This window comes from Gadus morhua, chromosome 21 (assembly GCF_902167405.1).
Source record: "Gadus morhua chromosome 21, gadMor3.0, whole genome shotgun sequence".
Lineage (NCBI taxonomy): Eukaryota > Metazoa > Chordata > Actinopteri > Gadiformes > Gadidae > Gadus > Gadus morhua.
In genome coordinates, this window is record NC_044068.1 from 11673536 (window position 1) to 11698258 (window position 24723).

Here is a 24723-nt window from a genome sequence, read left to right on the forward strand (position 1 = left end):
TTATGAGGCATACAATGTGCCCATCATCCGCTCCGGTGTGCGAGGCATCAGAATAGAGACTTCACAATTGGTGCAGAAATCATCCGCTTCCCACAAATGAATTCGCTAGGCCAGCAAACGATTTCTGTATTTTTCTAAGGCTGTTCGTGGTTACCTTTCAGACTGATTCTGCTTGTCTAGAGTTGGCTAGGTCTCATACTGGCATCGTTGCTATTAACACGTCCTGTTGAGTCACTGAGGTTCTAAAGGGAGGAAAGTGACCTTCAAGTGGGAGGCTGCCGGCTTTAGTAAGTAGGCTTTAGAGCGGAAAGTTGTCTTCAAAAAGGCACTTATTATGTGTATTTCTGCTTCTTTCAGAAAATACGAGACAACCTTGAAACACAGATGAACAGGCATGGGCACACACACATACACACACATATGCATGCAAGGCATGGCAACACACACACACACACACACAGATTGACACTAACAGAACCATGGCAGCGTGTGGCGCTATGAATCATGGGGAACGGGACAGAAGTGAGAGACCAGAGTGGAATTAGTCTGACAGCTGCAAAATGTGTGTGTGCCTGTGTGTGTGTGTGTGTGTGTGTGTGTGTGTGTGTGTGTGTGTGTGTGTGTGTGTGTGTGTGTGTGTGTGTGTGTGTGTGTGTGTGTGTGTGTGTGTGTGTGTGTCTGTGTTTGTTAAGTGTGTGCATGTGTGTGTGTGTGATGACATTTTGCTACTCTGTGTCAGGTCTAAATGTAGTCGGGGTCGACTGCTCTTTTTTCTCCCGGTATTTAAATAGCTCTGGAATTTTCTTTGCTGAAACTTAAGGTGGAAGAACCTTTATAACACTATACAGCTAGATCACGCACACAAACAAACACATTGTTATTTCCCCCCCAAACTTGCACAAAAAACGTATTGTGCCGTTACATATTCAGTCGCACCCACTCCCTTACAGCAACAGAACTTGCAGCTCCAACACAATAACAAAAACACCCAAAACAACAATACATGAGCCAATACGTGTGTGCGTGTGCGTGTGTGTGTGTGAGCGTGTATGTGTGTGTGTGTTAGAGTGTATGTGTGCACACTCAATATCTGCTGAGAGAAGAGGGTGGGGGAGGAGAGGTAAAATGGAGGGGGGGGAGATGACAGGCGGAGACAAGGAGGAGTTGGAGGAGGGCAAGAAGAGAAGCAGAGGAGGGGAGGAAAGGAGAAGAGAGGAGAGGTGGAGAGGAGGAGGAGAGAGGCAGGTGATGAGAGGTGAGGGAGTTAGAGGTGAGGAGATGGAGCGCTGAGGGGAGGAAGGGAGATGGGGAGGAGAGATTAGGGAGAAATGGTGAGAGAGAAGACGAAGGATGTGTTTTCTCATCTGAAATCCTTATTGAACTTTTTCATTTTCCCTTTTCTCCCGTCGACACATTTCCCATCTCCCCTGCAATCTGAACCACCAAGGCCGCCTTACAGGCTGAGTGCCTGTTTATGTGTGTGTGTGTGTGTGTGTGTGTGTGTGTGTGTGTGTGTGTGTGTGTGTGTGTGTGTGTGTGTGTGTGTGTGTGTGTGTGTGTGTGTGTGTGTGTGTGTGTGTGTGTGTGTGTTCCCTTTCCATTCTGTGTGCCTTTCTGTGAGTTGTGTGAGCCAGTGCACATAATTGTAAGGGCGGACGAAATGCCTGCCCTAGCTCTATACTTGTCTAACTTAATACTTCTCCAGATAAATTCCCGTCTATCTGTGTCTATCACATGACTGCTGAAAAACCTAGGCAGATAACTGTATGTCCATATGCATGCTTTTTTTCATGTTTCTGTGTACTTCTGTGTGGAAGACATGTTTAAGTTCTTGGTAATACTTTTATCATAACATCATACGTATAATACGTTAACCGCATGATACTCATTACAGTCTGTGTGTATTTTCTAAGATTCATGTTTGATCTTGTGTTTTTGCATTAGTTGCAAATTTGTGACACCATCCTAATTTAAAAGTGCACTTCGAGGCTGATTAGCGGAATGCAAATGCTCCTTTCACTCCAGCATGAAGATTGATCCCTTTGTTGCTTTTTAATCAAGATATCTTTTCCTGCGGTCACACATTACAACCATGGCCATGCTTTCGTCACACATGCACTCAACCCCGAGCCAAGCTGAGGATGTGTTCATTCATGCAGTATTGCACAGCGCTTCTAAAAGCAATAAAAGGTGTCCACCCGATGTTTTGTCTGTCGTTGTCAGACAGAAGATGTCTTCAACACGTGCGTTAATTCATGTCAGTCAACTGAAGCATTTGGTCGTTCTGTATTTTGGTGACGTCATTTTGAGTTCAGAAAAACATCTCCCAAAACGTGGAAGTGGTCACGTGAGAGCACTGCACGAGTGTGCGTGTGTGGGGACTACCTCCACAGCTTCCAGAGTGGAGGCTAATCACCAAACACAACTCTGCCTTCCCTTCCCCGCACACTGGGGAAGGGAAGTCCTGGGCCATCATAGTAATGTTTGTCTTGTCCTGGCCATCATAGTAATGTTTGTCTTGTCCTGGCCATCATAGTAATGTTTGTCTTGTCCTGGCCATCATAGTAATGTTTGTCCTTTTCTGGGCCATCATAGTAATGTTTGTGCTGGTCCATCAGAGTAATGTTTGTGCTGGTCCATCAGAGTAATGTTTGTCCTGGGCCATCATAGTAATGTTTGTGCTGGTCCATAAGAGTAATGTTTGTGCTGGTCCATCAGAGTAATGTTTGTCCTGTGCCATCATAGTAATGTTTGGGCTGGTCCATCAGAGTAATGTTTTTCCTGGGCCATCATAGTAATGTTTGTCCCAGCAAAGTAATGTTTGTCCTGTTCTGGGCCATCATAGTAATGTTTATTCTGGCCATCATAGTAATGTTTGTCTTGGGCCATCATAGCACAATTACAATTAGGGCATTTAGCAAGCGACTTACATCGGTTAATACACACATTGACAAACCGACGGCAGAGTCAACCATGCAAGGCGACAGCCAGCAGGGTTAAGTGTCTTGCTCAGGGACACATAAGCACTAAGCTAGGAGGAGCTGGGGATTGAACTAGCAACCTTTCGGTTACAAGACTGCTCTACCACCTGAGCTAAGCTGAGTAATGTTTGTCCTGGCCATCATAGTAATGTTGGTCCTGTTCTGGGCCATCATAGCAGTGTTTGTCCTTGGCCATTATAGTAATGTTTGTCCTGGCCATCATAGTAATGTTTGTCTTGGGCCATCATAGTAATGTTAGTCCTGGGCCATAATAGTAATGTTAGTCCTGGGTCATCATAGTAATGTTTGTCCTGGCCATCATAGCAATGTTTGTCCTGGACCATCATAGTAATGTTTGTCTTGGGCCATCATAGTAATGTTAGTCCTGGGTCATCATAGTAATGTTTTCCTGGGTCATCTAGTAATGTTAGTCCTGGGCCATCATAGTAATGTTTGTCTTGGACCATCATAGTAATGTTTGTCTTGGGCCATCATAGTATGGTTTGTCTTGGTCCCATATAGTAATGTTTGTCCTGGGCCATTATAGTAATGGTTGTCTTTGTCTCCTGGCGATCATAGTAATGTTAGTCCTGGGAAATCATAGTAATGTTTGGGAGAACCATCATAGTACACTACCATCAATAGTTGTATTTGTCCTGGCAGCTATTCTGGCCCCATATTGTTAAGCCTCCTAATTCTCTACACATGTTCTGTGTTCCTTAGCTCTAGAATGGATCGTATTCTGATGGAGCTGTGTTCCTGTGAATTGTGGTTAGTAGAACAATAAATGTTTCAATGTTACTCACCACCTGTTTAAAGACAGAGCTGGAAACATACATTTTAAAGCGCTTTTGTATCATCATATGTACAATAGGTCAGAGCTGCACTCATAATAATTTAGCAAAATGCTAAATTAGCTGGCTAACCAACGGTCAAAAAACACGAAAGTAATGACCAACATAAAAACATTACGAACAAATGAAAATGCAAACACAACCACAACAACAACACAGTGTAAACACACAAACAAACACACACAGATATATAGAAGGAGAAGGGAGAGGCAGGGAGAGAGACAGAGAGGCCGAGCGAGAGACCGAGAGGCAGAGAGGCAGAGAAAGAGACGGAGAGAACTAATAACTAGAGAAGATCCGGTGGGAAAATAGATTGTGTGAGGACACAATCACTGACGCACACACACACATGCATACACACACACAAATACTGAAAGATGAATTGTGTGTGTGTGTGTGTGCATGTGTGTGTGTGTGTGTGCGTGCGTGTGTAAGAATAGAAGTTTAGTATAGAGATTCAAACATAATCCCTTGCTCTATTAAAATCAACCAGCAGTGGATTTAATACCAGGTATGTGTTTGTGTGTGTGTGTATGTGTGTGTGTGTGTGTGTAGCTTGGTCAAACATTTTCCCAAGAGACTTATGGTAGTTTGGTGTGTGTGTGTGTGTAGGCGCGTATGTGGTTGTAGGGTGTTGAGTGTATTAGAAGGAGCGCTTGTTTAATCCTCTTGGTAAAGCCGCTTTCTTCTCGTTCTAAGAAAGGAGATTAGCTGCTAATAGAGTAGCTTTATCCTCTACTGGCTAAACAACAACAAGCAATAACAAATAACAACAAAGAAACAATAGCCCCAACAAAGAGATAACCATGACCGCAGCCGTGTGTTGTCTGCAAGCCTGTGTGTGTGTGTGTGTGTGTGTGTGTGTGTGTGTGTATGTGTGTGTGTGTGTGTGTGTGTGTGTGTGTGTGTGTGTGTGTGTGTGTGTGTGTGCGTGCGTGCGTGCGTGAGTGCGTGCGTGTGTGTGCACTGCACTGCACTGAAAATGGAATTACAGCAACACTTGGAGTGGACATGATCTATATCTAGTCGTCAGATGGTCTACAGTGAGTCTACGTTATAACTTCAGTTGGCCTACAGTTGTTCTTCACTTAGTCTACAGTTGATGGTTAGTCAGCTGGTCTACAGATGCCCGACAGTTTTGGTCTTCCGTTGGTCCAGGGTCAGTGTACAGTCGCTCACTAGATCTCAGATGTTCTACAGTAGGCCTACGGTTGGTCTGCAGTGGGTCTACAGTTGCTCTACAGTAGAACTTCAGTTGGATAACAGTGGGGGTACAGTTGATCTTCAGATAGTCTAGAGTTAGTATACAGTGGGTTTACAATTGGTCTACCCAGTTAGTCTACACTTAGTATACAGTAGGTCTAGAGTTAGTCCACAGGTGGTCTTCACCAGATCTACAGTTAGTCCACAGTTGGTTTACAGTTGGTCAACAGTTGGTCTACAGTTTGTATACAGATGGTTGACATTTAGAATACAGTTGGTGCACAGTTGGTTTGCAGTTAGACTACAGTTGGTATACAGTTGGTCTACAGTTGGTTTACATTTAACTACAGTGGGTCTACAGTTGGTCTGCAGTTGACGTACAGTTGGTCAACAGCTAGTCTACAGGTCGTCTACAGTTGGTCTACAGTTGGTTTAAAGTTAGTCTACAGGTGGTCTTCAGTTGGTGTACGGTTGGTCTTCAGTTCTACACTTGGAGCTATGGAGAAGTCCTATGTTAGAGGCTCATACCTCCCTCCTTGTGGTGTGCTTGTTCGGTCGTGATGGGGCATCTGTTTCATCAGGACCAGCATGGCGTCTACATGCCGCCTGCCACTGTGAACACGACCCGCTCTCTGTCCTCTCTCCCTGGCTGACACATGGACAACCCAGAGGCTGTCAAGAGCACAGGCCGTAAATTGGTGGCACTCTCTCTCTGTTTCCGATTGTCTTTCGCACTCCCCTGCCCTCTGTTTCTGGTCTCCTCTCTGCCTCCCCTTTTCCTCGCTCCCTTTCTTTTTCTCGCATTCTCTTCTCCTCCCTGCTCACTATATCTCTTCCCTCACATTATTGTCTCTCACTCTCTGGGGAGGTGTCCCTCCCGCTTCCTCTCTCTCTCTCACACTGTGTCTGTGCCCCTTCCCTTGTATGTTTTGTTCCAATAAATCGTATTGTTTTTTTCAATTATTTGTCTTTGCATCCCCCTTTTCACTTATTTCACGTATCCTATCTCTCCATCCATTGCGTTTCCTTCTCTCTTTCTACCATTCGTAATCCCTCCTTTTTTTTCTTCCATATTCCCTCCTTCACCTCCTTCACCCTGCTATTCCATTGTTTTGTTTACCTCCCGCTCTATCTCTCTTTCTGGGGTTATCACTCCCTGGTTCCCTCTCTCTGTTTCCAATGTTCTCTCTTCCTCTCTCACCTCACTCTCTGTTTCCCTCATACCTTTATCCTCGTTTTACCCAGCTCTCTCTATAAACTGGATTGATGGCTCAATCCTACACGCATCAAGGTGAGAATTACAATTTTCTATAGCGTATACCGCAGAAACGCACACACGTAGACACACACACACACAAAATTGAACAGACAAATGCAAAAATGCACAGACACAAACACACAAAAACGCACTTACACACAGACCCACACACACACAAATGCACAGATATGCAACATGCACGCACATAAATGAAAAGGACATGGCCAAGACAAAAAGACTCACACACCCACACACAGGTACATGTACACACAAACACACACACACACACACACACACACACACACACACACACACACACACACACACACACACACACACACAGACTCCTCCCTGAGCTCCTCTGTGGTCTGTGCCGTTGGAGCCGAGGGTTGCGTAGCGTGACAGAGGGAGGCAGGTCCTGTCACTGACAGTTCATTCACAATAAATGTATGTCATTTACAGCAAATACAGACACATACACACACGCCTGCACACACGCACACATACACACACACACACACACACACACACACACACACACACACACACACACACACACACACACACACACACACACACACATAACGTTATGCTTTACACATTGTAGACTATGGGAGAAAAGGAATTGGTGACAAGATGAATGCTAGTTGCTGTTTATGTCAGTGTGTGTGCGTGTGTGTGTGTGGTGAATGTTCATCACTTTAAATGTTTTTTTACACGCACATACACGCATTCACACACAAACACACACTCCATCATGATTTATTGATTCTGTTTTAATAAGATGATGTCGTCCCTCAGGGTAGAATAATCACCTGCATTTTCCCTTGCTACCTAAGTGTGTGTATGTGTATGTGCGTGTGCGTGTGTGTGTGTTTGTGTGTGTGTGTGTGTGTGTGTGTGTGTGTGTGTGTGTGTGTGTGTGTGTGTGTGTGTGTGTGTGTGTGTGTGTGTGTGTGTGTGTGTGTTTGTGTGTATATGTACCTGTGTGTTTGTGTGTGTGTGTGTGGCTCTTCAGCCGGGGTGTACTCGGATCCTTTTCAGTCAAAGATGCTTGATTATGCTGCATCCTCCATCTTAAAGAAAATCTTGTTTATGCTGATTCCAGCCTTTTTCGCTCATCTGCATCATTTAAAACACAGGTGTTAATGCAGTAACACCGAGTGCCCATATTCTGTCAGCTTGTAGAATGTGAACCAACCCAAGGACACACACTGAAGCCACCTTAATAGTTCCTTTCAAACCCTTTAAGAAATATGCTAGATGCAGTAACAGTTTTTCTGTGATTTAAAAAGCTGCACTAATTGATTCCTGTCCACTAGAGGGCAGACAGTCACCCCAAAGGACTTTAATAAAAAGACTCACGACTTTGCGTTGTCATGTTATGCTTCTCTAACAAAGGAAGTTAACAAATAGTGATCGGACACCCACCATTATCGGCCGATCTACGCCCTGTCTGCACTGAGTCAGTTTGCGTTGGTGTGGAGAATGGTGTTTCTGAAAATTAAATATTATGTTTGTGTGAAAGGTATAACAAAGAATGTAAAGTGAATATATAGATTGTTATGATTGGGTGAATGCTATATAGAATGTGATGTTACAATATATATAATTGAATGGTTGTGTGATTGTTATAATAAGAATATTATGTTTATGTGCATTATATAACATTGAATATGTTGCACATCATGTGTGTGAATACTTTAAAGAGAATATGATGTTTCTGTAAATGATAAAAGATAGAATATTATGTTTGAATAAATGTTATGATATGGAATTGGATGTTCGGGAAATTGTTATATTAGAATGTAATGTTTTAAAATAGAATGTGATTATGTGTGAATGCAATAATGTCTAATATTGTCGGTGCGAATGTTATCATATATATTATTATGCTATATTATTATATTATATACCTTACTATATTTACTATATTATTATCATTACATAATATAAAATGTATTTTATCTTATAGAATATTATGTCTGTGTGATATAATAATATAGAATTGAATGTTAGTGTCGATTTTATAATATACAATATTATGTTTGTGTGAATGTTATAATACAAAATATTACGTTTGTGTGAATGTTATAATATAGAATGGTATGATTTTGTGCTTAACCAAAGAATGTATCGGTATAATATAGAAAGCTATGTTTTTGTGAATGTAATAATATGTGATGAACTTTTTGTTACAGGATATGATTTGTGTGCGTCTGTAATGGGTGTGTAAAGGCGTGGGTGCATTCGTCTGGTTTGTCGATCTATAGTCACATCTGCATGTTAAAGAATGAGGGTAAGCATTGTCATTGCTGTTGTCGTTTGGTTTTTATACTCCCGGGGCGCTCGGAACCACCAACCAAAAAACTAATTTCCTCGTCTCCTTGTTGGGAAAATCTTGATAGAGAGTGAGAGAGTGAGAGAGAGAGAGAGAGAGAGAGAGAGAGAGAGAGAGAGAGAGAGAGAGAGAGGGAGGGAGAGAGAGAGAGAGAGAAGGGAGGGAGGGAGAGAGAGAGAGAGAGAGAGAGAGAGAGAGAGAGAGAGAGAGAGAGAGAGAGAGAGAGAGAGAGAGAGAGAGAGAGAGAGAGAGAGAGAGAGAGAGAGAGAGAGAGAGAGAGCGAGCGAAAGAAAGAAAGAAAGAAAGAAAGAAAGAAAGAAAGAAAGAAAGAAAGAAAGAAAGAAAGAAAGAAAGAAAGAAAGAAAGAAAGAGAGAGACAGAGAGACAGAGAGAGAGAAAGAGAGAGACAGAGAGACAGAGAGAGAGAGAGAGAGAGATACAGAGAGAGAGAGAGAGCGACAGAGAGAGAGAGAGGGAGAGAGAGAGCGAGAGAGAGAGGGAGAGAGAGAGTAAGGCAGCGATTGAGAGGGTGTGTGAGAGAGAGCGAGAAAGAGAGGAAAACAACAATAGCTGAATTTTATACGACAGAGAAATGAAATATTCCAATGGCCTTGTTTGTGTGTGTTTGTGTGTGTCTGTCGGTGTGGGTGTTTGCATGTGTGCGTATCTGTATGTGTCTGTTTGTGTGCTGATACACAATGCTAGCATAGCGATTGGAGCATCGATCTTGTATTCTCGTGAGAGGAGGGAGCGTAACGGAGGAAGCAAGATAGAGAGAGAGAGAGAGAGAGAGAGAGAGAGAGAGAGAGAGAGAGAGAGAGAGAGAGAGAGAGAGAGAGAGAGAGAGAGAGAGAGAGAGAGAGAGAGAGAGAGAGAGAGAGAGAGAGAGAGAACAGGTGACAACAAGCAATAAGATATATCAAGCAATCAAAGAGGAGAAGACAGTTTTCAGGGGAGAGAGAGATCCCAAAGAAAATGCAGAATATTAAATAATGCAGGAATAAGGAAATTAAGAGATGGAGAGAGAAGGCAAATTAGGAAGATATCGGGCAACAAACTGATGGATGCATAGAAATGAAGTGAGGGAGAGAATAAAATGCTTGATGAAAGAGTTTGTGTCTGGTGTGAGAGAGAGTTAGACAGTGAGAGAGACAGGGAGACACAGAGAGCGGGAGCGAGAAAGAGAGTGGGTGAGAGAAAGAGGGAGTGTGATTGAAACAGAGTTCAGTGTTATGGTCGCAGGTGTGTTTCTGTATTAAATTAATGCGGTGGTGTGTGTTTGTCTGTGCGTGCGTGATTTTGTCCGTCCTAGTGTGCATATTTGTATTGAGTATGTTCATATTTCTCTGCTTTTTTTATCCAGCAAGCATTAATGTCAAGTAAGCACTCACTCTCACACACACACACACACACACACACACACACACACACACACACACACACACACACACACACACACACACACACACACACACACACACACACACACACACACATACGCATGCCTGCGGCTGGCGCGAATTGACGACAGGCCTCAGATGATGGATCTTATATTATGGGAATATTTACCACTTGACCTCAGTGGTTGGAAGCAGCTGACGTTTGTTCAGAACATTGCTGACCATGAGTCCATTCTTGAACTTAACAGCATTTAATGTTTAACAATGAGGGGCTGCCCAGCACAACCACACCTTCCCCTCACTGCTTCAACAGGGCTATACCCCGTTCCCTTACAGATTTACAGATTTACAGTTTTGCGTGAAAATGGATTGAAAACTACCTGCTCTGTGTTCTCTGCTGCCTTCATACAATATGATAATTTTCATTATTGGGGTCCTGTTAGTAATTTTGATTGTGACAGAGGTTTAAGTGAAGCTCGGAGATAAATCCTTACAATCATTGTATTAAATTCGTTTTTTTTTGACACATTACATTCACTTCTCCAACATCATTTGACGTGGTAAAATTATTTATTAAAAGCTTATATTAAAAAACTCTAACTCAAATCCAAAATGCTATAACGTTTATGAGTATGAGTATTCAAATATATGTCATATTTTCTATTATATGATGAAGGAACAGTGATCTGCTAACCAGTACAATAGCTAGGGCTTCCTTCACCAGTGGGTTCACCCTGAGCAAGAAAATTCGCAGAAAAGCAGGTGAGCCCATTAACTAATTAGGAGATTATCATTTACACTAACGACAAACTGATTGCACAAACACAGACACACACACATGCACATACACACATACACACACACATGCACAAACACACAGACACACACACATGCATGCGCATACACACGCACATGTTGCACACACACACTCATGCACACACACACACACACACACACACACACACACACACACACACACACACACACACAATCTCCGAAGAGATCCGTTGCAACGTACATTCTGTTAACACTGATCTAAATAGAAAAACGTTTGGATTTCAGATCAAGTAAAAAGAACAACGTTAATCATATTTAGTCCGATCCAGAGTGTGAGGTGAACAAGACAGGATGTGATCCCGGTTCTCTGCTACAGCTGCAGAACATTGAAGAGGAAGACACGTCACCCCTTCATCTCCATCACCTCCTTCTACTGTAACGTCAAACGTTCCTACTCCAGGCTGGCTCCCTCTCTGCCCTCATACATCAGACAGCTCTCAGCTTCACATTTCACACAGCCGGGGGCCGGTATTCTTGGACTTTGTATTCCAGAAGATAATTTTTCAAATTAATTGGGTTGATTAATAGCGTGTGCCGGTGAATCCTAAAATAGTTGAATGGTCACTGCAGAACCGAGAAGAACCAGCAAGATTAGAGTAGAAAGAATAAAGAGTAGGAAGGTGACTTTATCATTGAAAGCGTATTCTTAGCAGAAACTAGCAGGATTCAATAGAGTAGAATATAATGAGTTTACTGCGTTGATATATACATTGGCTTTGGAAATGGATTGATCTCCATCAATCAAATACACATCGTCCATAATACACACTACTCTCTAAAACCCTCCTAACATGCCTTGAAAAGACATGTTCACCCACACCCACCTCAACTAAACACACACACACACATACACACACGCACCTCACCGAAATACACACACACACACACACACACACACCCACCCACACCCACACCCACACACACACACACACACACACACACACAGGGCCGTCGGACTGGGGGGACAAAGGGGACAGTTGTGGGGGGGCCCAAGGCAGAGGGGGGGCCCATGACCAAAAAATAAATAAATAAATAAATAAATTACCTTACCTTTTTCTTTTTTACCCCCCCCTCCCCGCCAACAATCGCCCCCCCCCCCCCCCCCCCCCCCCCCCGCCAACAATCGCTCCCCCCCCCCCCCCCCCCCCCTCGTCAACAACCTGCGCAGGGGGTCCATCAGTACCTATAGTATAGGGGCCCAGGATTTGGTGCTACGGCCCTGCACACACACACACACACACACACACACACACACACACACACACACACACACACACACACACACACACACACACACACACACGCACACACACACACACACACACACACACACACACACACACACACACACACAAACACACCTACTGGCAACGCTAACGTGATTAGAAAGAAACAAGTATCAGCCTGGCAGCTGAAATAGTGCTCCCCTCCCTCCCTCACCCCCCTCACCCCGCCACGCGTCTCGCCGCCCGGCGGCAGCTCGAGGCTGACAGAGCGAGCCCCCACTTGACGGAACGCTACTGGTGTGCAGTTTGCACTTGTCCCCGTGGCGGGGCTTTCAGCTCCCCACGTCTGTTTTGATTACAGTTGAAATTCACACAGCGGTTCCTTCTGCGTCTGAACACAACTAAAGTGAAAAGGACGCTCCCAGATTCGTATTCAGACCCATAGAGAAGTAACTGTTGTGGTAAAAGAGTCAGTCACGGTAGCCTATTGGCATGCTATGCCCCCTCAACCCCGTTAAGTGCCGTTTAATGGATCAGATCTTCGATCGAAATGTGTCGTTTTCAACCTAAGAACCGTAAACTCCATGATGATCTCGATTCAAACGTTGCATTTTTATTAACTAAACGAATTAGTTTTGGTGGTTGTATTGAACTTCTGATGGAGGAAGAGTGCGCCACAGAAAAAAGCGATGTGTGAGGGGCATAGGCAATACTTTACCTGGATGCGGTGTGGTTCACCTCCGAATACGGTACCGTGCTCCGGCAGTTTCTTTCGGCTCAACACCAACAGATAAGCCAGCGCTCCCAACCACACCAGCACCACCACAGCCACGGCCAGTTTCCGAAAAAAACGTTTCATTTTGCCAAGAGGAGTGAACCCGGGCGGCGGGCGCATAGTCTAACCTATTTCCTATATCTCCACGTTAGGAATATCGGAGGAATTGCATTTCTGTTCAAAAGTCGGTCCGTTTGTGACGGTGTGCTATCTTAATTTCCTCTTTTGTTATCGGCGAGATGATATCCCATTCCGGCTGAGCAGCACGTGAGGGCGAACCTTCCGTTCTTCGCGCCAGTCAAAGACTCTCGGTAGCACGCGCGCTCCTTCAACTGGCCGGTGGCAGCTGAAGTCGCGACAGGGGCGCCCGTGCTCGGTTGTTAACGGAGACGGAGACAAGCCCCCCCACCCCTTCTCCGTCTACACACACACACACACACACACACACACACACACACACACACACACACACACACACACACACACACACACACACACACACACACACACACACACACACACACACACACACACACACACACACACACACACACACACACACACACACACACACACACACACACACACACACACACACACACACACACACACACACACACACACACACACACACACACACACACACACACACACACACACTAGACCTCCCAGGTGTTGTGGATCCTATGAAGTGGTTTGGCTTGCAGAGTTCTACTAGTATGCGGCACCGCCACCTGCTGTCCATTCTAGGTAATTCTATTAAAACTCCCGAAAGTAGACAACGGGATTTAAGGCTGTTTCTGTTGTCAATAAAATAATAGCATCTACCTCTCACTAATTAAAATCAGAGTTTGGTCCAAATATGAGAATAAAGAACGTTAAAATATAAACAAATTAAAACACCATGCAAGAAGAAAGCTCAGGAGAACGATTTTTTATTTTTCAATAAATTCAAATCAAATCTCTAGCCTATTCTATTCTATTTACAGTCTATATTTAATTATTATTCATTTATTATTCACAAGAACAAGAAGGCAAACGAACAGAATATTTGGGTGTGTGCTCTGACTGCTGACTGTAAGCAGTGGGAAGCTCGGCGCTATCCATTTTTTAAATATTTTATTTACTTCTTTGCATCTCATTGATCTTTTTCTGCTTTGTGGAGCTCTGACGCGCGTTTTATCTTCCTGACATAGTTCTACCCAATAATGTTCTCTTCCCTCTCCCACTCTCTCCTATCTGGTTGTTTCTGTTGTTCCACTCTAAGCCGCGCGAAAAGAGTCGTTTCTTCACTAGAAACATATGGGGTCCTCTGCTATTTTGGAACCGGTTGTGTTCAAAGTTACCGTACATGGATACATCCTTAAGGCAGAACTTACAGATATATTTATCCTGTCTTATTAGGGATACGCCTACAAAATTTGTATGCAGTTAGTTGTTTTTTGATTTCATTACAAATAGGCTCGATGAGGAGCTAGAAAGGAAAGGATACTAACCTTTCTAAACAATCTTAACAAAATATAGTAGTAGAATGGATAGTGCTTAGAGTTTTCTGTAATCATAATTACAAAGTAATTACACTTCTCCAACCGTAACATCCAATAGACTCACAAAATCCATCATCAATTGTTATAATGTATTTTCTTAATTAATATTAACTGTTAAAATGAAGTTCTTGGCATTGCAAGCCTGCCCTAGAACAGCCAAATATGCCACACGGGGGCAGCAACCGTGTATTCTGTGTATAGCTGCAGCGATCACATACAAGTGATTGAAGCTTTGAAAGCGTGGAGATTTGTGTAGGCCTACGGGTTGTGTAAATTATGTAAGTTAAAAACGTTCACAAATGAGTAGCTTAATATGTCGTTATCTTTCTTTCACCACAATGTCACCCTCACTTTTGTTTAAACTTCTCATAGCAAAAACAACTTTGTCCATCATTTTTAAACGTCTTAAGAAAACACAACGACGTCTGTGGGTGAAATGCAGCGCAACATTACCAATAGGAACCCGAATTCATGATTACCATTCGATCAGCTTCTTAACCAGTTTTGATCACACGTTTCCCTTATCGCGGCTGTTTTACAACAAGGGGATTCTTCTACTTTTTACCAGCGTGTCTGGACCTTATCTCCGACCATCCTACTGCGTTCTAGCATCTCATAAATCAAACCCGGCTGCTCGGATACTTCTAGCGAAATATAGTCTATGTTCCCTTGCGCCGTGTCCTCCTCTAGATTTCTCTTTGGAAACTCAGATCCTTTGATGATAGTCGGGAACTCCTTCATGTGTAGCCTACTATCACATCATTCTGGCTAGGGCCTTGTTTTTTGGCCTAGTTGGCTGGGGGAAAATCACCGTATCAACCAACAGATAAAAATAGCGTGATCCATAATTGGCTTGTATCCGGACATGTTAGAGGTCATCCTGGAATTGCGAACCAGAAATAAGAACAGGATTATAGTGCTGATGGCCATCCATCCCCTCCATGGGTTTTTTAAAAGCCCGAGAAGCACCTTTAGTGCTCGGCTGGCAATTCCAAGGTGTTCCGACGATCCATTTTTTATTTTTTCTGAACATGAAAGGTTCGTTTTCTGTCACTATTGTCTAATCTTGCTTGGATGGGTGCACTGTGTTTGGTTCGTGCAGTAGCCTACTGTCCTTGATGTTGTAAGGGGTCATTGCCGATGGCTAATTAAGTTTTCCTTTCGTTGGATTTATTAAGTAAACCAATCAATCAGTTGGTCCTTGATCTGTGAAACTTCAACACGGCTCCCTTCAATGTTGCCTGGTTGTTTCGTAGAACGTTCCTTTGGCCTAAGGACATTTCCTTGAAGGTTCACTTTGTGTTGCAGACAGTGCTGGAAAAAACGCAAATATTGGGTGTTTATCAATTATAATAGATTAGGTACAAAGGCATCAAATCCGAGGGTCCTAAATTAAGCTATAGACAAATGAAACGCAGTGGTTAGGATGTTGGACTCTGAGGCAGAGGTTCTGGGTTCAAACCCAGTACCCATGTTCATGCATAACCCTTATCCGACCCCTAATGTGTTTAATACATTTACTACAAGCGTGTCTAGTAAATCAGGAGTTCTCAATCTTTTCCTTTTTTATTATAATTTTAGCACAAGAGTTATAGATGGCAAAGGACGAGCACACACAGCATTCTCTAATCCAGTTTATTTGTCCTTATCAGCAAAATGGAACACAATAAAATTAAAAAGAAAAATAGGACAGAATTATGTGTTTTTTTTATACATTGAACTAAATATGTCACTCTATACTAGGGTGTAAGTAACTCAAACTGATATAAGGTTAAATAATTTTCTTTAAAAAGGTACAGAAAGATATTCAATGTCTTGCACGTCTTATTAGCACTCAAAAAAGGGACAACAAACCCCCAACCCACACACCCCTCCCCAAAAAAAGATTAAGAACCAGCCGCTATATATATCCAAATCGCAAACGCATCTTTCTTTGCTGTGTTCTTATTGGACAGACGGTGGGAGAGAGAAAGAGAAAGAGGATGAGTCAACAGGGTAGAGAGAGGGTCATGAATTTCAAGCCCAGACATGTCACAGACTTAAAAGGGAACTCCAACCAGAATCAACTATCAAATTTGCCAATTTCATAATAATAATCATAAACAAGAAAATAAGTCATCCCAATTTGGAATTGTAAGAAATACAATAAATAATATCACTGAATGCAATGATTGAAGGTGATATTTTCAACCCAAAATTAAACAAAAGTATTATTTTTTTCATTAAGCTAAATACCCGTTTTAGTAGGGTACATCATCTTGTGAGGCAGAAATTCAAAGTGAGTCTTGCTGGAAAATCCCATTTAAGAAACTTGAAGTCGAAAAAGTGACCAGTATGACCAGCACAAAGTTAAAGCAGTTAAATATCAAAGAATTTCAAAATAAAATAAAAAGTGGGGGAAAATACCACTCAATTCAAGGAGGACTATTCTGTGGGAGTAGTAGTTGATGTTTGTCCTCATGGGAACCGATTGGAGACAAAACACAAATTATGTTTGACACGACCTTCAAATATTCGGCATGTAATTGTGACATAACATGGTACGATCATTACATTTCCCTTTAACCTAAACAACGGCAGTAGCCCAAATGTAGTATGAAGCAGTTTTTTCCGCGATTAACTAAAATGACAGCATATCTGAAAAACCGCACATTCCATCTAAATAAGTGTAGAGCCTTGGCCCTGACTTTACATTGAGTGGTATTTCCCTCCAGTTTTAAGAACATCTTAAGAGTTGAGCTTTGAACATGGAGTACGAGACCCGCTACAGTGAGGCTTGCGTCCTATCCACCGGGCTGTGTTAGTGTCCACGCGTTTGCGGAAAAAGATTTAAAAATGACAGACCCAATTTCACGTCCTCATGGAAGTAACAAAAACAGGGGGTGTAGTAATTATAACAACAGAAGTCTTCAACCCAATGGCAGCCTCGACCAACCGACGCGCGCGCACTGCTGCATCGCTAGCCCCCGTGAGTCAACAACGCACTATTAGCGTTAGCTTGAGAGAACTGTAGAAAAGGGCTTTTTAATGACAACCTGAGGTGTGGCCATGGGACAGGGCGTGGTGGTAGTAGTAGTATTATAGCGCCCTGAGGGACTAGTCAACCGGGTGGTGGTGGTGGAGCTGGGTGGAGCTCCGGTCAGATGAAACCAGCAGGGCCGTGCAAAACATCCTGCAAGACCCCCCCAAGCCCCTCCCTCACCCCCTCCGTCCGAAAGGGGCTGTGCTGGGGGACGGGTTGGGACGGCGGTGGGCGTTGGGGGGGGTTAAGGCTGTGTTTGCCGACATGCGATACTGAACGTGGCTCCACAACAACAACAACAACAACAGCGGGCGGTGGTCGTCCCGAGTTGGCCCCCCCCTCCCCCGAGGGAGGGCGCGGTCTTAGTCCAAAGTCTTCCTATGCAGGAAATCGGGGACATCAACAGAACTATGAACGAGCTCAGGTCCAAAAATTTCAGGTCAAACTGTTGATCAAGCATGATCCCCCCCCCCCCCCCCCCTCCCCTCCCCTCTCTCCTTCCCCTCCCCCCTCCCTCCCCTCCCACTTTTTCCCATTAGTCCTCCTCCTCTTCCTCCTCCTCCCTCTACTAAGCGCCGTACACTCCGATTGGATGGCTGGGTCACCGGCGTGGCCAATCAGGAGCACTCCTCTCCGATGCGTTGGCACGAGCGGCCCACCTTGCGGTCCAGCTTCACCATCTTGAGGACCGCCTCCTCGCGGCCGCGCCCCAGGTGGTCAAACAGGCAGTTGTGCTGCTCGGGCAGGCGGTGCAGCATGCAGAAGACGTAGCCTAGGCGGACAGAGGACGTAACAAAACTTTAGCTACAGCAACTTCCTTGAGAGACAAACAAGCTAGCTTTCCTAGCTACATGTAGAGGCAGACGGCTTAGCTCCACTAGCATCATGACTGTGGGACGGTTGCTAGTCGTTAGGATCGCGCTCATCAGTATTGTTTAGTTGTTTAGCAGATGGTGCTAGTTATCACAATCGTTATTGCTGCTGGTTAGCACAGTTGAGATGAGGGCTATTTAGTTTGGTTGGGATATGGGATCGCTACAGCCCTAGTTGAGATGTGTGCTACTGACCACAGCGACAGGAGCCCAGTTCCTGCTGCACCAGCTCTAGTTTGGTTTGACAGCTGTAGCAGCGCCGGCGGTTCTTCTGCTTGGGGCCCCCGCGGGGGGGCTCCTCCCCGGCGTCCTCCTTTCCCTCGGTCCGGGGCCGCTTCTCCGGGGTGGCCTCGCTCTCGCTGCCCGACGCTGCGGAGGAGACGGGAGGCAAACGAGGGCTATAAAGAGAGGCAGGTCTGGGGGTCAGCAGGGGGACACGCAGGGGCTGGCTGGAGGCAGGGCTCACCTGATTCCCGAGGACGTTTTGTGGGTGTGCAGAGGGTGCCCTGGGCTGTTTCTGTGCTGGATGGTCCTGTTAACGAAGGGTACCGGCGTGAGTTTCCAAAGAATAAAAAAAGATGATGTTGTTCATTTCTTTTTATTGTTTTATGTTTCTTTGGATCACACACAAAATGTGACGGCTGTTCAATGTGGCTCTTTTTTCATTGTGATTTCATTCTGTGTGTAAATAGCACCCCCTTGAGCACCAAGTCATTCATTACACCATGAATGTACAGAATCAAACTGCGAAAGGAAAGGTTGGCTTTCAAAAGGGGTTAAATAGCATTTTTAGCTTTGAAGAAATAACAAAAGAAGAAACAAACAGCAAACAATATTACCTTCCCTGGCGGCAGGGCATGTGGACGAGGATTCTTCGGTTGACAGTTGCTCGGAGCTGGAGGGCAGGCTCGACAACAGGGATTGGCTACTGCTACTGCTCGTCTCACTACTGAAGACAGGCGATTGGCTACTCCCCGAGCTTTGGATGGGCTGAGGAGTGCAGTCCTCCTCTGGCTGCTTTTTCTGAATATCTGTCAGGAAGGAAAGGGAAGGGAAGAAGAGCAGAGTGGTTTGAGCAAGGCCCATACCGACCCAGCAGCAATGGAGTTCACGGTTCAAATGCCTGCATTAACTTTGTATGATAATAAAAAAAACAGTCCTTAAAGTTTGGGGGTAAAACCGGATCAGCGATATCTATGCATGGAAGTCATACTATTATTTTTCTATGTTGAAGCAAAGAGGTAGTGCTCTGCAAATGATTGAACACTACTGGTCAGGGGATCTGTTTGAATCTAAGGGCTTTACTAGGCACTGTTGACATGGCCACAGCTAAACTGATTATGGGACACACAGCAGGGACACACTCAGGCAAGAATTGACAACCAGGCCTTTCTTGTACAATAGCCAATATGTGGCAGCCATGTTCCCTGGTTGCCATGGCGACCACATCCTCCAGAAAACAAATGGTAGTTGGCAATTCTTTACCCTGAACAGTTTCTACATTAACAAGCTTTGAGTAGTATAACTAACACGGTAAACTGTCAAATTTCTGACATTAGGAAATGGTAATGCTTTTATTACAACTGGTGACATTCAACACCTCACTCCTAATCAAATTAGTTAGTCTTCGGACAATCAGACAATTATTCGTTTTATCTTTAGGTTAGAATAATTCCAGGGAAAAGTACATGCACCTTTTTGAATAGGGTAATTTAGTACTTTCAATCACATGTCTATCTCTGAATACTTTCATTAGTTTTAAAAATGTATGTTTAAATGAGTACAACTTACCAGCAAAACATTTGGAGCACATGTTCATTGTTTTACTCGACCTTAGGATAAAATAGACAAAAAACAATTTTCAGTTATGATTTTCTTTTCCCCGGACTCAAACACTGATCAATACAGGATCAAATCAGATTCTGTTGGATCCTGGAGTGCAGTTAGGGTCCAAGTCTTACGGTAGGACACAAGTCTTTAATGTTCATGAAAACAAAAAAAAGTTTGCCGTCCTGTGTAACAAAATTGTACCTTTTAAAAAGGATTACATCACCCAGAGAACCACAGTTAGGCACTTTAATTCATTACTCACCCTAGCCTGAGATGATGGAAAAAATAGTTGTATTCCCATCCCTTCGTGGAGAAAGGTGCTCCAAAAACGATTACGCCCATTTTGGAGACATAAGGGTTGAACTGGGATAGATCTAAACCAATACCAAAGCATCCATCCAAACTGAATATCATATAATGTCATATCCATGTCCCATGGTTAGTCACTATTAGTTAAAGAGACAAATGCATTGGTAATCTAAAAATACAGACGTATTGGCAGCTACACCACTTAAACTATCCAACTTATCCAATTCAACTCTAGCTTTTAACACGTAGAAAACAAATGTTCTGGTCCAATGTCCATTCTGTTATTAAAACGCATGTTGAATCTTTCTGGGGTACCGCGTTGAGGTTTGTTTGTGCTGTAATTGTGTCTTCACGTGTTCAAGGTAACCATTTGCTGTTGATATCCCGAAGGTACATGAGCAAACTCATACGTCACTCTTTGTAATAAAAAGTCTCCATTTGTTTTTTTACCGTGTAAGGAGGAGAGCTAGACGTTGTCTCCTTAACAATGTTATTTCCGCCTACAGTTCTTGAACATATATTATACCCCTTCCCAGAAGAAATAACGATTCAAAATGTATATTAAAAAGGAGAACTACGATTTCTCCAAGGATCCTAAAATGTATGGAATCCAACTTAAAATAAAAAAGGGACAACTTAAGGTTCAAAATAAATCATGTTTGTGTTCAAACACGTTGAACATGGCAACAAAAGCTATCTGTCCACAATTCGTTTACTTAATCATTGCATCTCTACTACCCCCGCAAAAAAAAACACAGCCTACAAAGACACAAAGCTACAGCCTTCTTTAACAAACCGCCAGAACGACCAGAAATGTGTATTCAGAAAAGCAGGTCTTTTGTTAAAGTGTAACTTCTAAAGGCAAGTATAGAATAGGACCTGCGCTCCCATGTTCCATGGTAGAGCTGACTAATACGACACATCCCTTATGTCCCCTATGGCTTCCAGGGTCCTCCACTTGAATAGCAACACCATACATTAGGCAGGGTCCGGTGGGAACCGTGTCAATAGCTGGGAAGCATTTTTTTTTTTATTCCAACCATTGTGTCTATAGCAGCTATGCTACAAATGCCGTAGATACAGCCTGCATATAAAGACTTGTTTCTATCAACGAGCTTGTTGTAGAGGACAGCTGGGTAGTCATACTCATGGGGTGTGTGTGTGTGTGTGAGAGAGACGGTATCGCACTTTGATAGATAATGCCGGCCCCCTCCCAAGGATAGAAGGCTGGCTTATAATGCAGTATCAGCATAGCGTAGATAGTTACCATAGGTATTAGGCCTAAGCCTGCATACAAACACACACACTGTAAAAATGGTGTCACAATGCAATACTTACTGGGAATGAACATGCATATCAATTGAGTCTCCAACATCACATCGTCCAGTACCAGTTATGGGGTACCAGGCCGATCCCTATGTAGCTTAACATGTAGTAGTAGAGCATGCCGCTAACAATGCTAGTGTTGGCCCCTTTGGTCAATAGATGTGATCTATTGGTTAGTCAGGGTGCAGGTCAAACCAGAAGGATCCAGCTTTGATCATTGTATAGCCCAACACCTGTCAGTCAGCCCACTCTTTGAAGTCCTGTTCAATATGGCAGTGCACGTCTTCTACTGGCTGTCCCTCGAGAACACCCTCCCCTTAAGAGAGGGATTTCCACTACAGAGGGACAGGCTACAGATATAGACCATGCACACGCCTGTAGAAGTTATATGCATAACATATGGCTGATAGGGTATCATCTTCCTCGGATTCGACCGAATTCTGCTGCGTGGCTAAGCAGCCAAACATTGTGTGTGTTTGGCAGTATCAACAGCACAAAGCCTAAACTCCTTATTTGAAAGATAATAACCCAGTAAAAAGAAATACCATTGATTATGTCATCCAAGTGTCATTGTTCCCTTGTCCAAACCCAACATGCCAAAACAGATAATGTGAACTCATCTAGATAATGGGAGTTAGTTATGATAATAATTTAAAGTAGTCTTCTCCTGCTGATAAAACAAACCACATTATGCCAGTGACTCGCTATGATCCAATTGATCCTTGTAGACACCCAGAAACTGGGGCTTACCTGGCCTGCGTCAATCACAATACGATTGCATCTTCAGATGAGAGCAGGGGCTGACACAAATGTCTGGTTTCTATCTGGCAACCATGCAGGTTTATTAGCTCTCCGTTACCTAAGTTGACAAAATGGTTGCCATTGTTCATATTTAATGTTTATTGATAGATAATGGAAGTAGGTAGCTATATACACGTTAGAAAAATAGGTGGGTTAACATGGTTGAACATACGGCTACACCAATCATTGTGTTGAGAAGTAAGACTATGTTCTTGTTTTCATAGACGACCTAGCGACGGGTTGCCTTTTATTTTGGCGTTCCTTATCTCCTGGGGTTCAACCGTTGGAGATTGTGAAAGCCAGATCAAAAAGCAATCCGTTGGAAAGAAAGGTTTCGTACAATACAGATCCTAAATGCTACAATGCCAACCAAACGGTAGATTTAAGTAGTCTGTCTCGAAATAACACCTGGCCAATTGCTTCCTACATTCGCTTCTTGCCAAATGTACAGCCTCACAAAGCCATAAACATAGTAACGTTACCGTTTCTGTCATCTGACATAGACAGGTGGGGTAGTGGGGGGAGGTCAGGATTTAGTGAAAACACACACACACACACACACACACACACACACACACACACACACACACACACACACACACACACACACACACACACACACACACACACACACACACACACACACACACTAAAAAATGAGATCAGAGATAGACGTTTGTGTTGCAGGGCAAAAGTATACGACACGTCATTTGTCATTACTTAATATTTTCTTAGGGAATTTCGCAAGAGGAGCCTCGCCAGAGACATCAACGAATCACATCCGGTATGCAAAACACATCCAGCTCTCCACGAAAGAAAGAAGACGTTTGAATCAAAGCATGAAAATAGAAAAAATGTAAATGAAAAGACAAACTACGCGATGTTTTAAGTTGGTCGACTTGACCAAAAACACCAAATGGGAACCCATTCGCTTTGTAGTTTGAGAAGATATAAATCCTGTGCACGTTTAAAAGGAACCTGCTGGCCATAAATCATTGTCTCCGATACGACACCTCCTGAATTTCCAAACGAGTTACAAATAAACATTTACATTGGCCATCGACAACGTTTACATTGACACACGACGATCAGTTTGAAGGGGAAAACGTATAGAAAGTAGGCAGTTTTTCCTGCTAGAAAAGGTATTAACTTCCCAACCCCCACCCGGCCTGCACAACAGAACAACAACAATGGGTCTGTACTAAACCGTTGATAATATTTCCCTTTAACCATCTTGTCGATTTGACCAGTACAACAGCTCAATCTTACCCCCAGAATCCACACGGGCAGCGGGGTGGTAAACCAGGAGGTTTGCTGCGTTCACTTGTATCTCCCATGACTTCAAAAAAACGATATTGATACGCGAGTCGGCTTGGGGATGAGTCCGGGGCCTTGTCGTTCAGTGGGTATTTAACAGTCAAGTTAAGCCCAAAAATATCCTCAGGGTCTCACTTCACAACTGGACAGAAAACAAGAAAAAAAATGGTAATAGTTGCGCCTTAGTACCAAGACCAGCAACTTGGGTTTGTCCTAAAAACGAATCAGTTTGTAGTAATTGATCATCCAGCGTCCTCACGGGACTCAAAGCGATCAGCTGGACCTCGACGTGAACACTAACCCACGGATAGGGGGGTCTGGACGTTTTGACGACTAGCAATTTTACAATCTTGACGCGTTGTCCGACCACGAAACGGCTTAAAATTATAAAGCTGATAATACGGCGACCGATCGACGTTGTAAAAGCTAATTCAATAAACGGTCCAACGCACTGCCTACAAAAAGACAATTTACTTCCCCGTTTGGGACCACCCTATTCACACGTCGCCTGTAGCTGCTCGCAAAGTATGCCGGAAACGCGTACATTAACGAGAAATGTCAATATTATTTTATTTGAAAGAATTGTGTCAATATTGTCAGTTATTGAATATGTATAGAAAACCCGATTTATTTTTTAAAAATTCTAACTTAACAGTGTAATGGGATCGAATAAGGAATAGTACAAGAACATTTTATTTTTTGACTCCTGCGGATTTCCAAACGTGAATCCACCTTTCGCCATCATAAAAAATGTGTCAACTAATGTACTTTAGTGTGAACCCTAGGTCTTCGTGGAAAAACAGCTGTGAATGAATACCAATCAA

General features: G+C 43.5%; 2 protein-coding genes across 3 annotated transcripts in view; both read right to left on the bottom strand.

Moving 5' to 3' along the window:
• Window positions 1-13263, bottom strand: part of galnt14 (UDP-N-acetyl-alpha-D-galactosamine:polypeptide N-acetylgalactosaminyltransferase 14 (GalNAc-T14)) — a 115497-nt gene extending 102234 nt beyond the window's left edge. The window contains exon 1 of the mRNA XM_030344961.1: window positions 12819-13263. Coding sequence (XP_030200821.1) covers window positions 12819-12995 — 177 coding nt within the window. The 5' untranslated portion in view covers window positions 12996-13263. The remainder of the gene's footprint in view (window positions 1-12818) is intronic.
• Window positions 13264-16042: 2779 nt separating this feature from the next.
• LOC115534107 (AN1-type zinc finger protein 3) lies at window positions 16043-24432 on the bottom strand. Of its 2 annotated transcripts, none has more exons than XM_030344740.1 (6): window positions 23852-24432; window positions 20108-20148; window positions 19156-19347; window positions 18783-18848; window positions 18512-18685; window positions 16043-18216 (listed from the first exon to the last, which is right to left on the bottom strand). In XM_030344740.1, the coding sequence occupies exons 1-6, from the start codon at window positions 23917-23919 to the stop codon at window positions 18062-18064; spliced, it is 696 nt and encodes a 231-aa protein (XP_030200600.1). In that variant the 5' UTR covers window positions 23920-24432; the 3' UTR covers window positions 16043-18061. The 2 variants fall into 2 exon arrangements, with proteins under 2 accessions (XP_030200600.1, XP_030200599.1); XM_030344739.1 differs by lacking the exon at window positions 23852-24432 and adding an exon at window positions 20409-23834.
• Between the last annotated feature and the right edge of the window lie 291 nt (window positions 24433-24723).

Bases quoted from the DNA above. Each gene is read 5' to 3' on its own strand.
- LOC115534107 (XM_030344739.1), bottom strand. From the start codon at position 20,560: ATGATATTCAGTTTGGATGGATGCTTTGGTATTGGTTTAGATCTATCC. The intron at 18,686-18,782 runs GTGAGCCCTGCC...TCTCCTCCGCAG, and splicing joins AAAACGTCCTCGGGAATCAG to CGTCGGGCAGCGAGAGCGAG. The intron at 18,217-18,511 runs GTCAGTAGCACA...CTGTCCGCCTAG, and splicing joins ACTGGGCTCCTGTCGCTGTG to GCTACGTCTTCTGCATGCTG.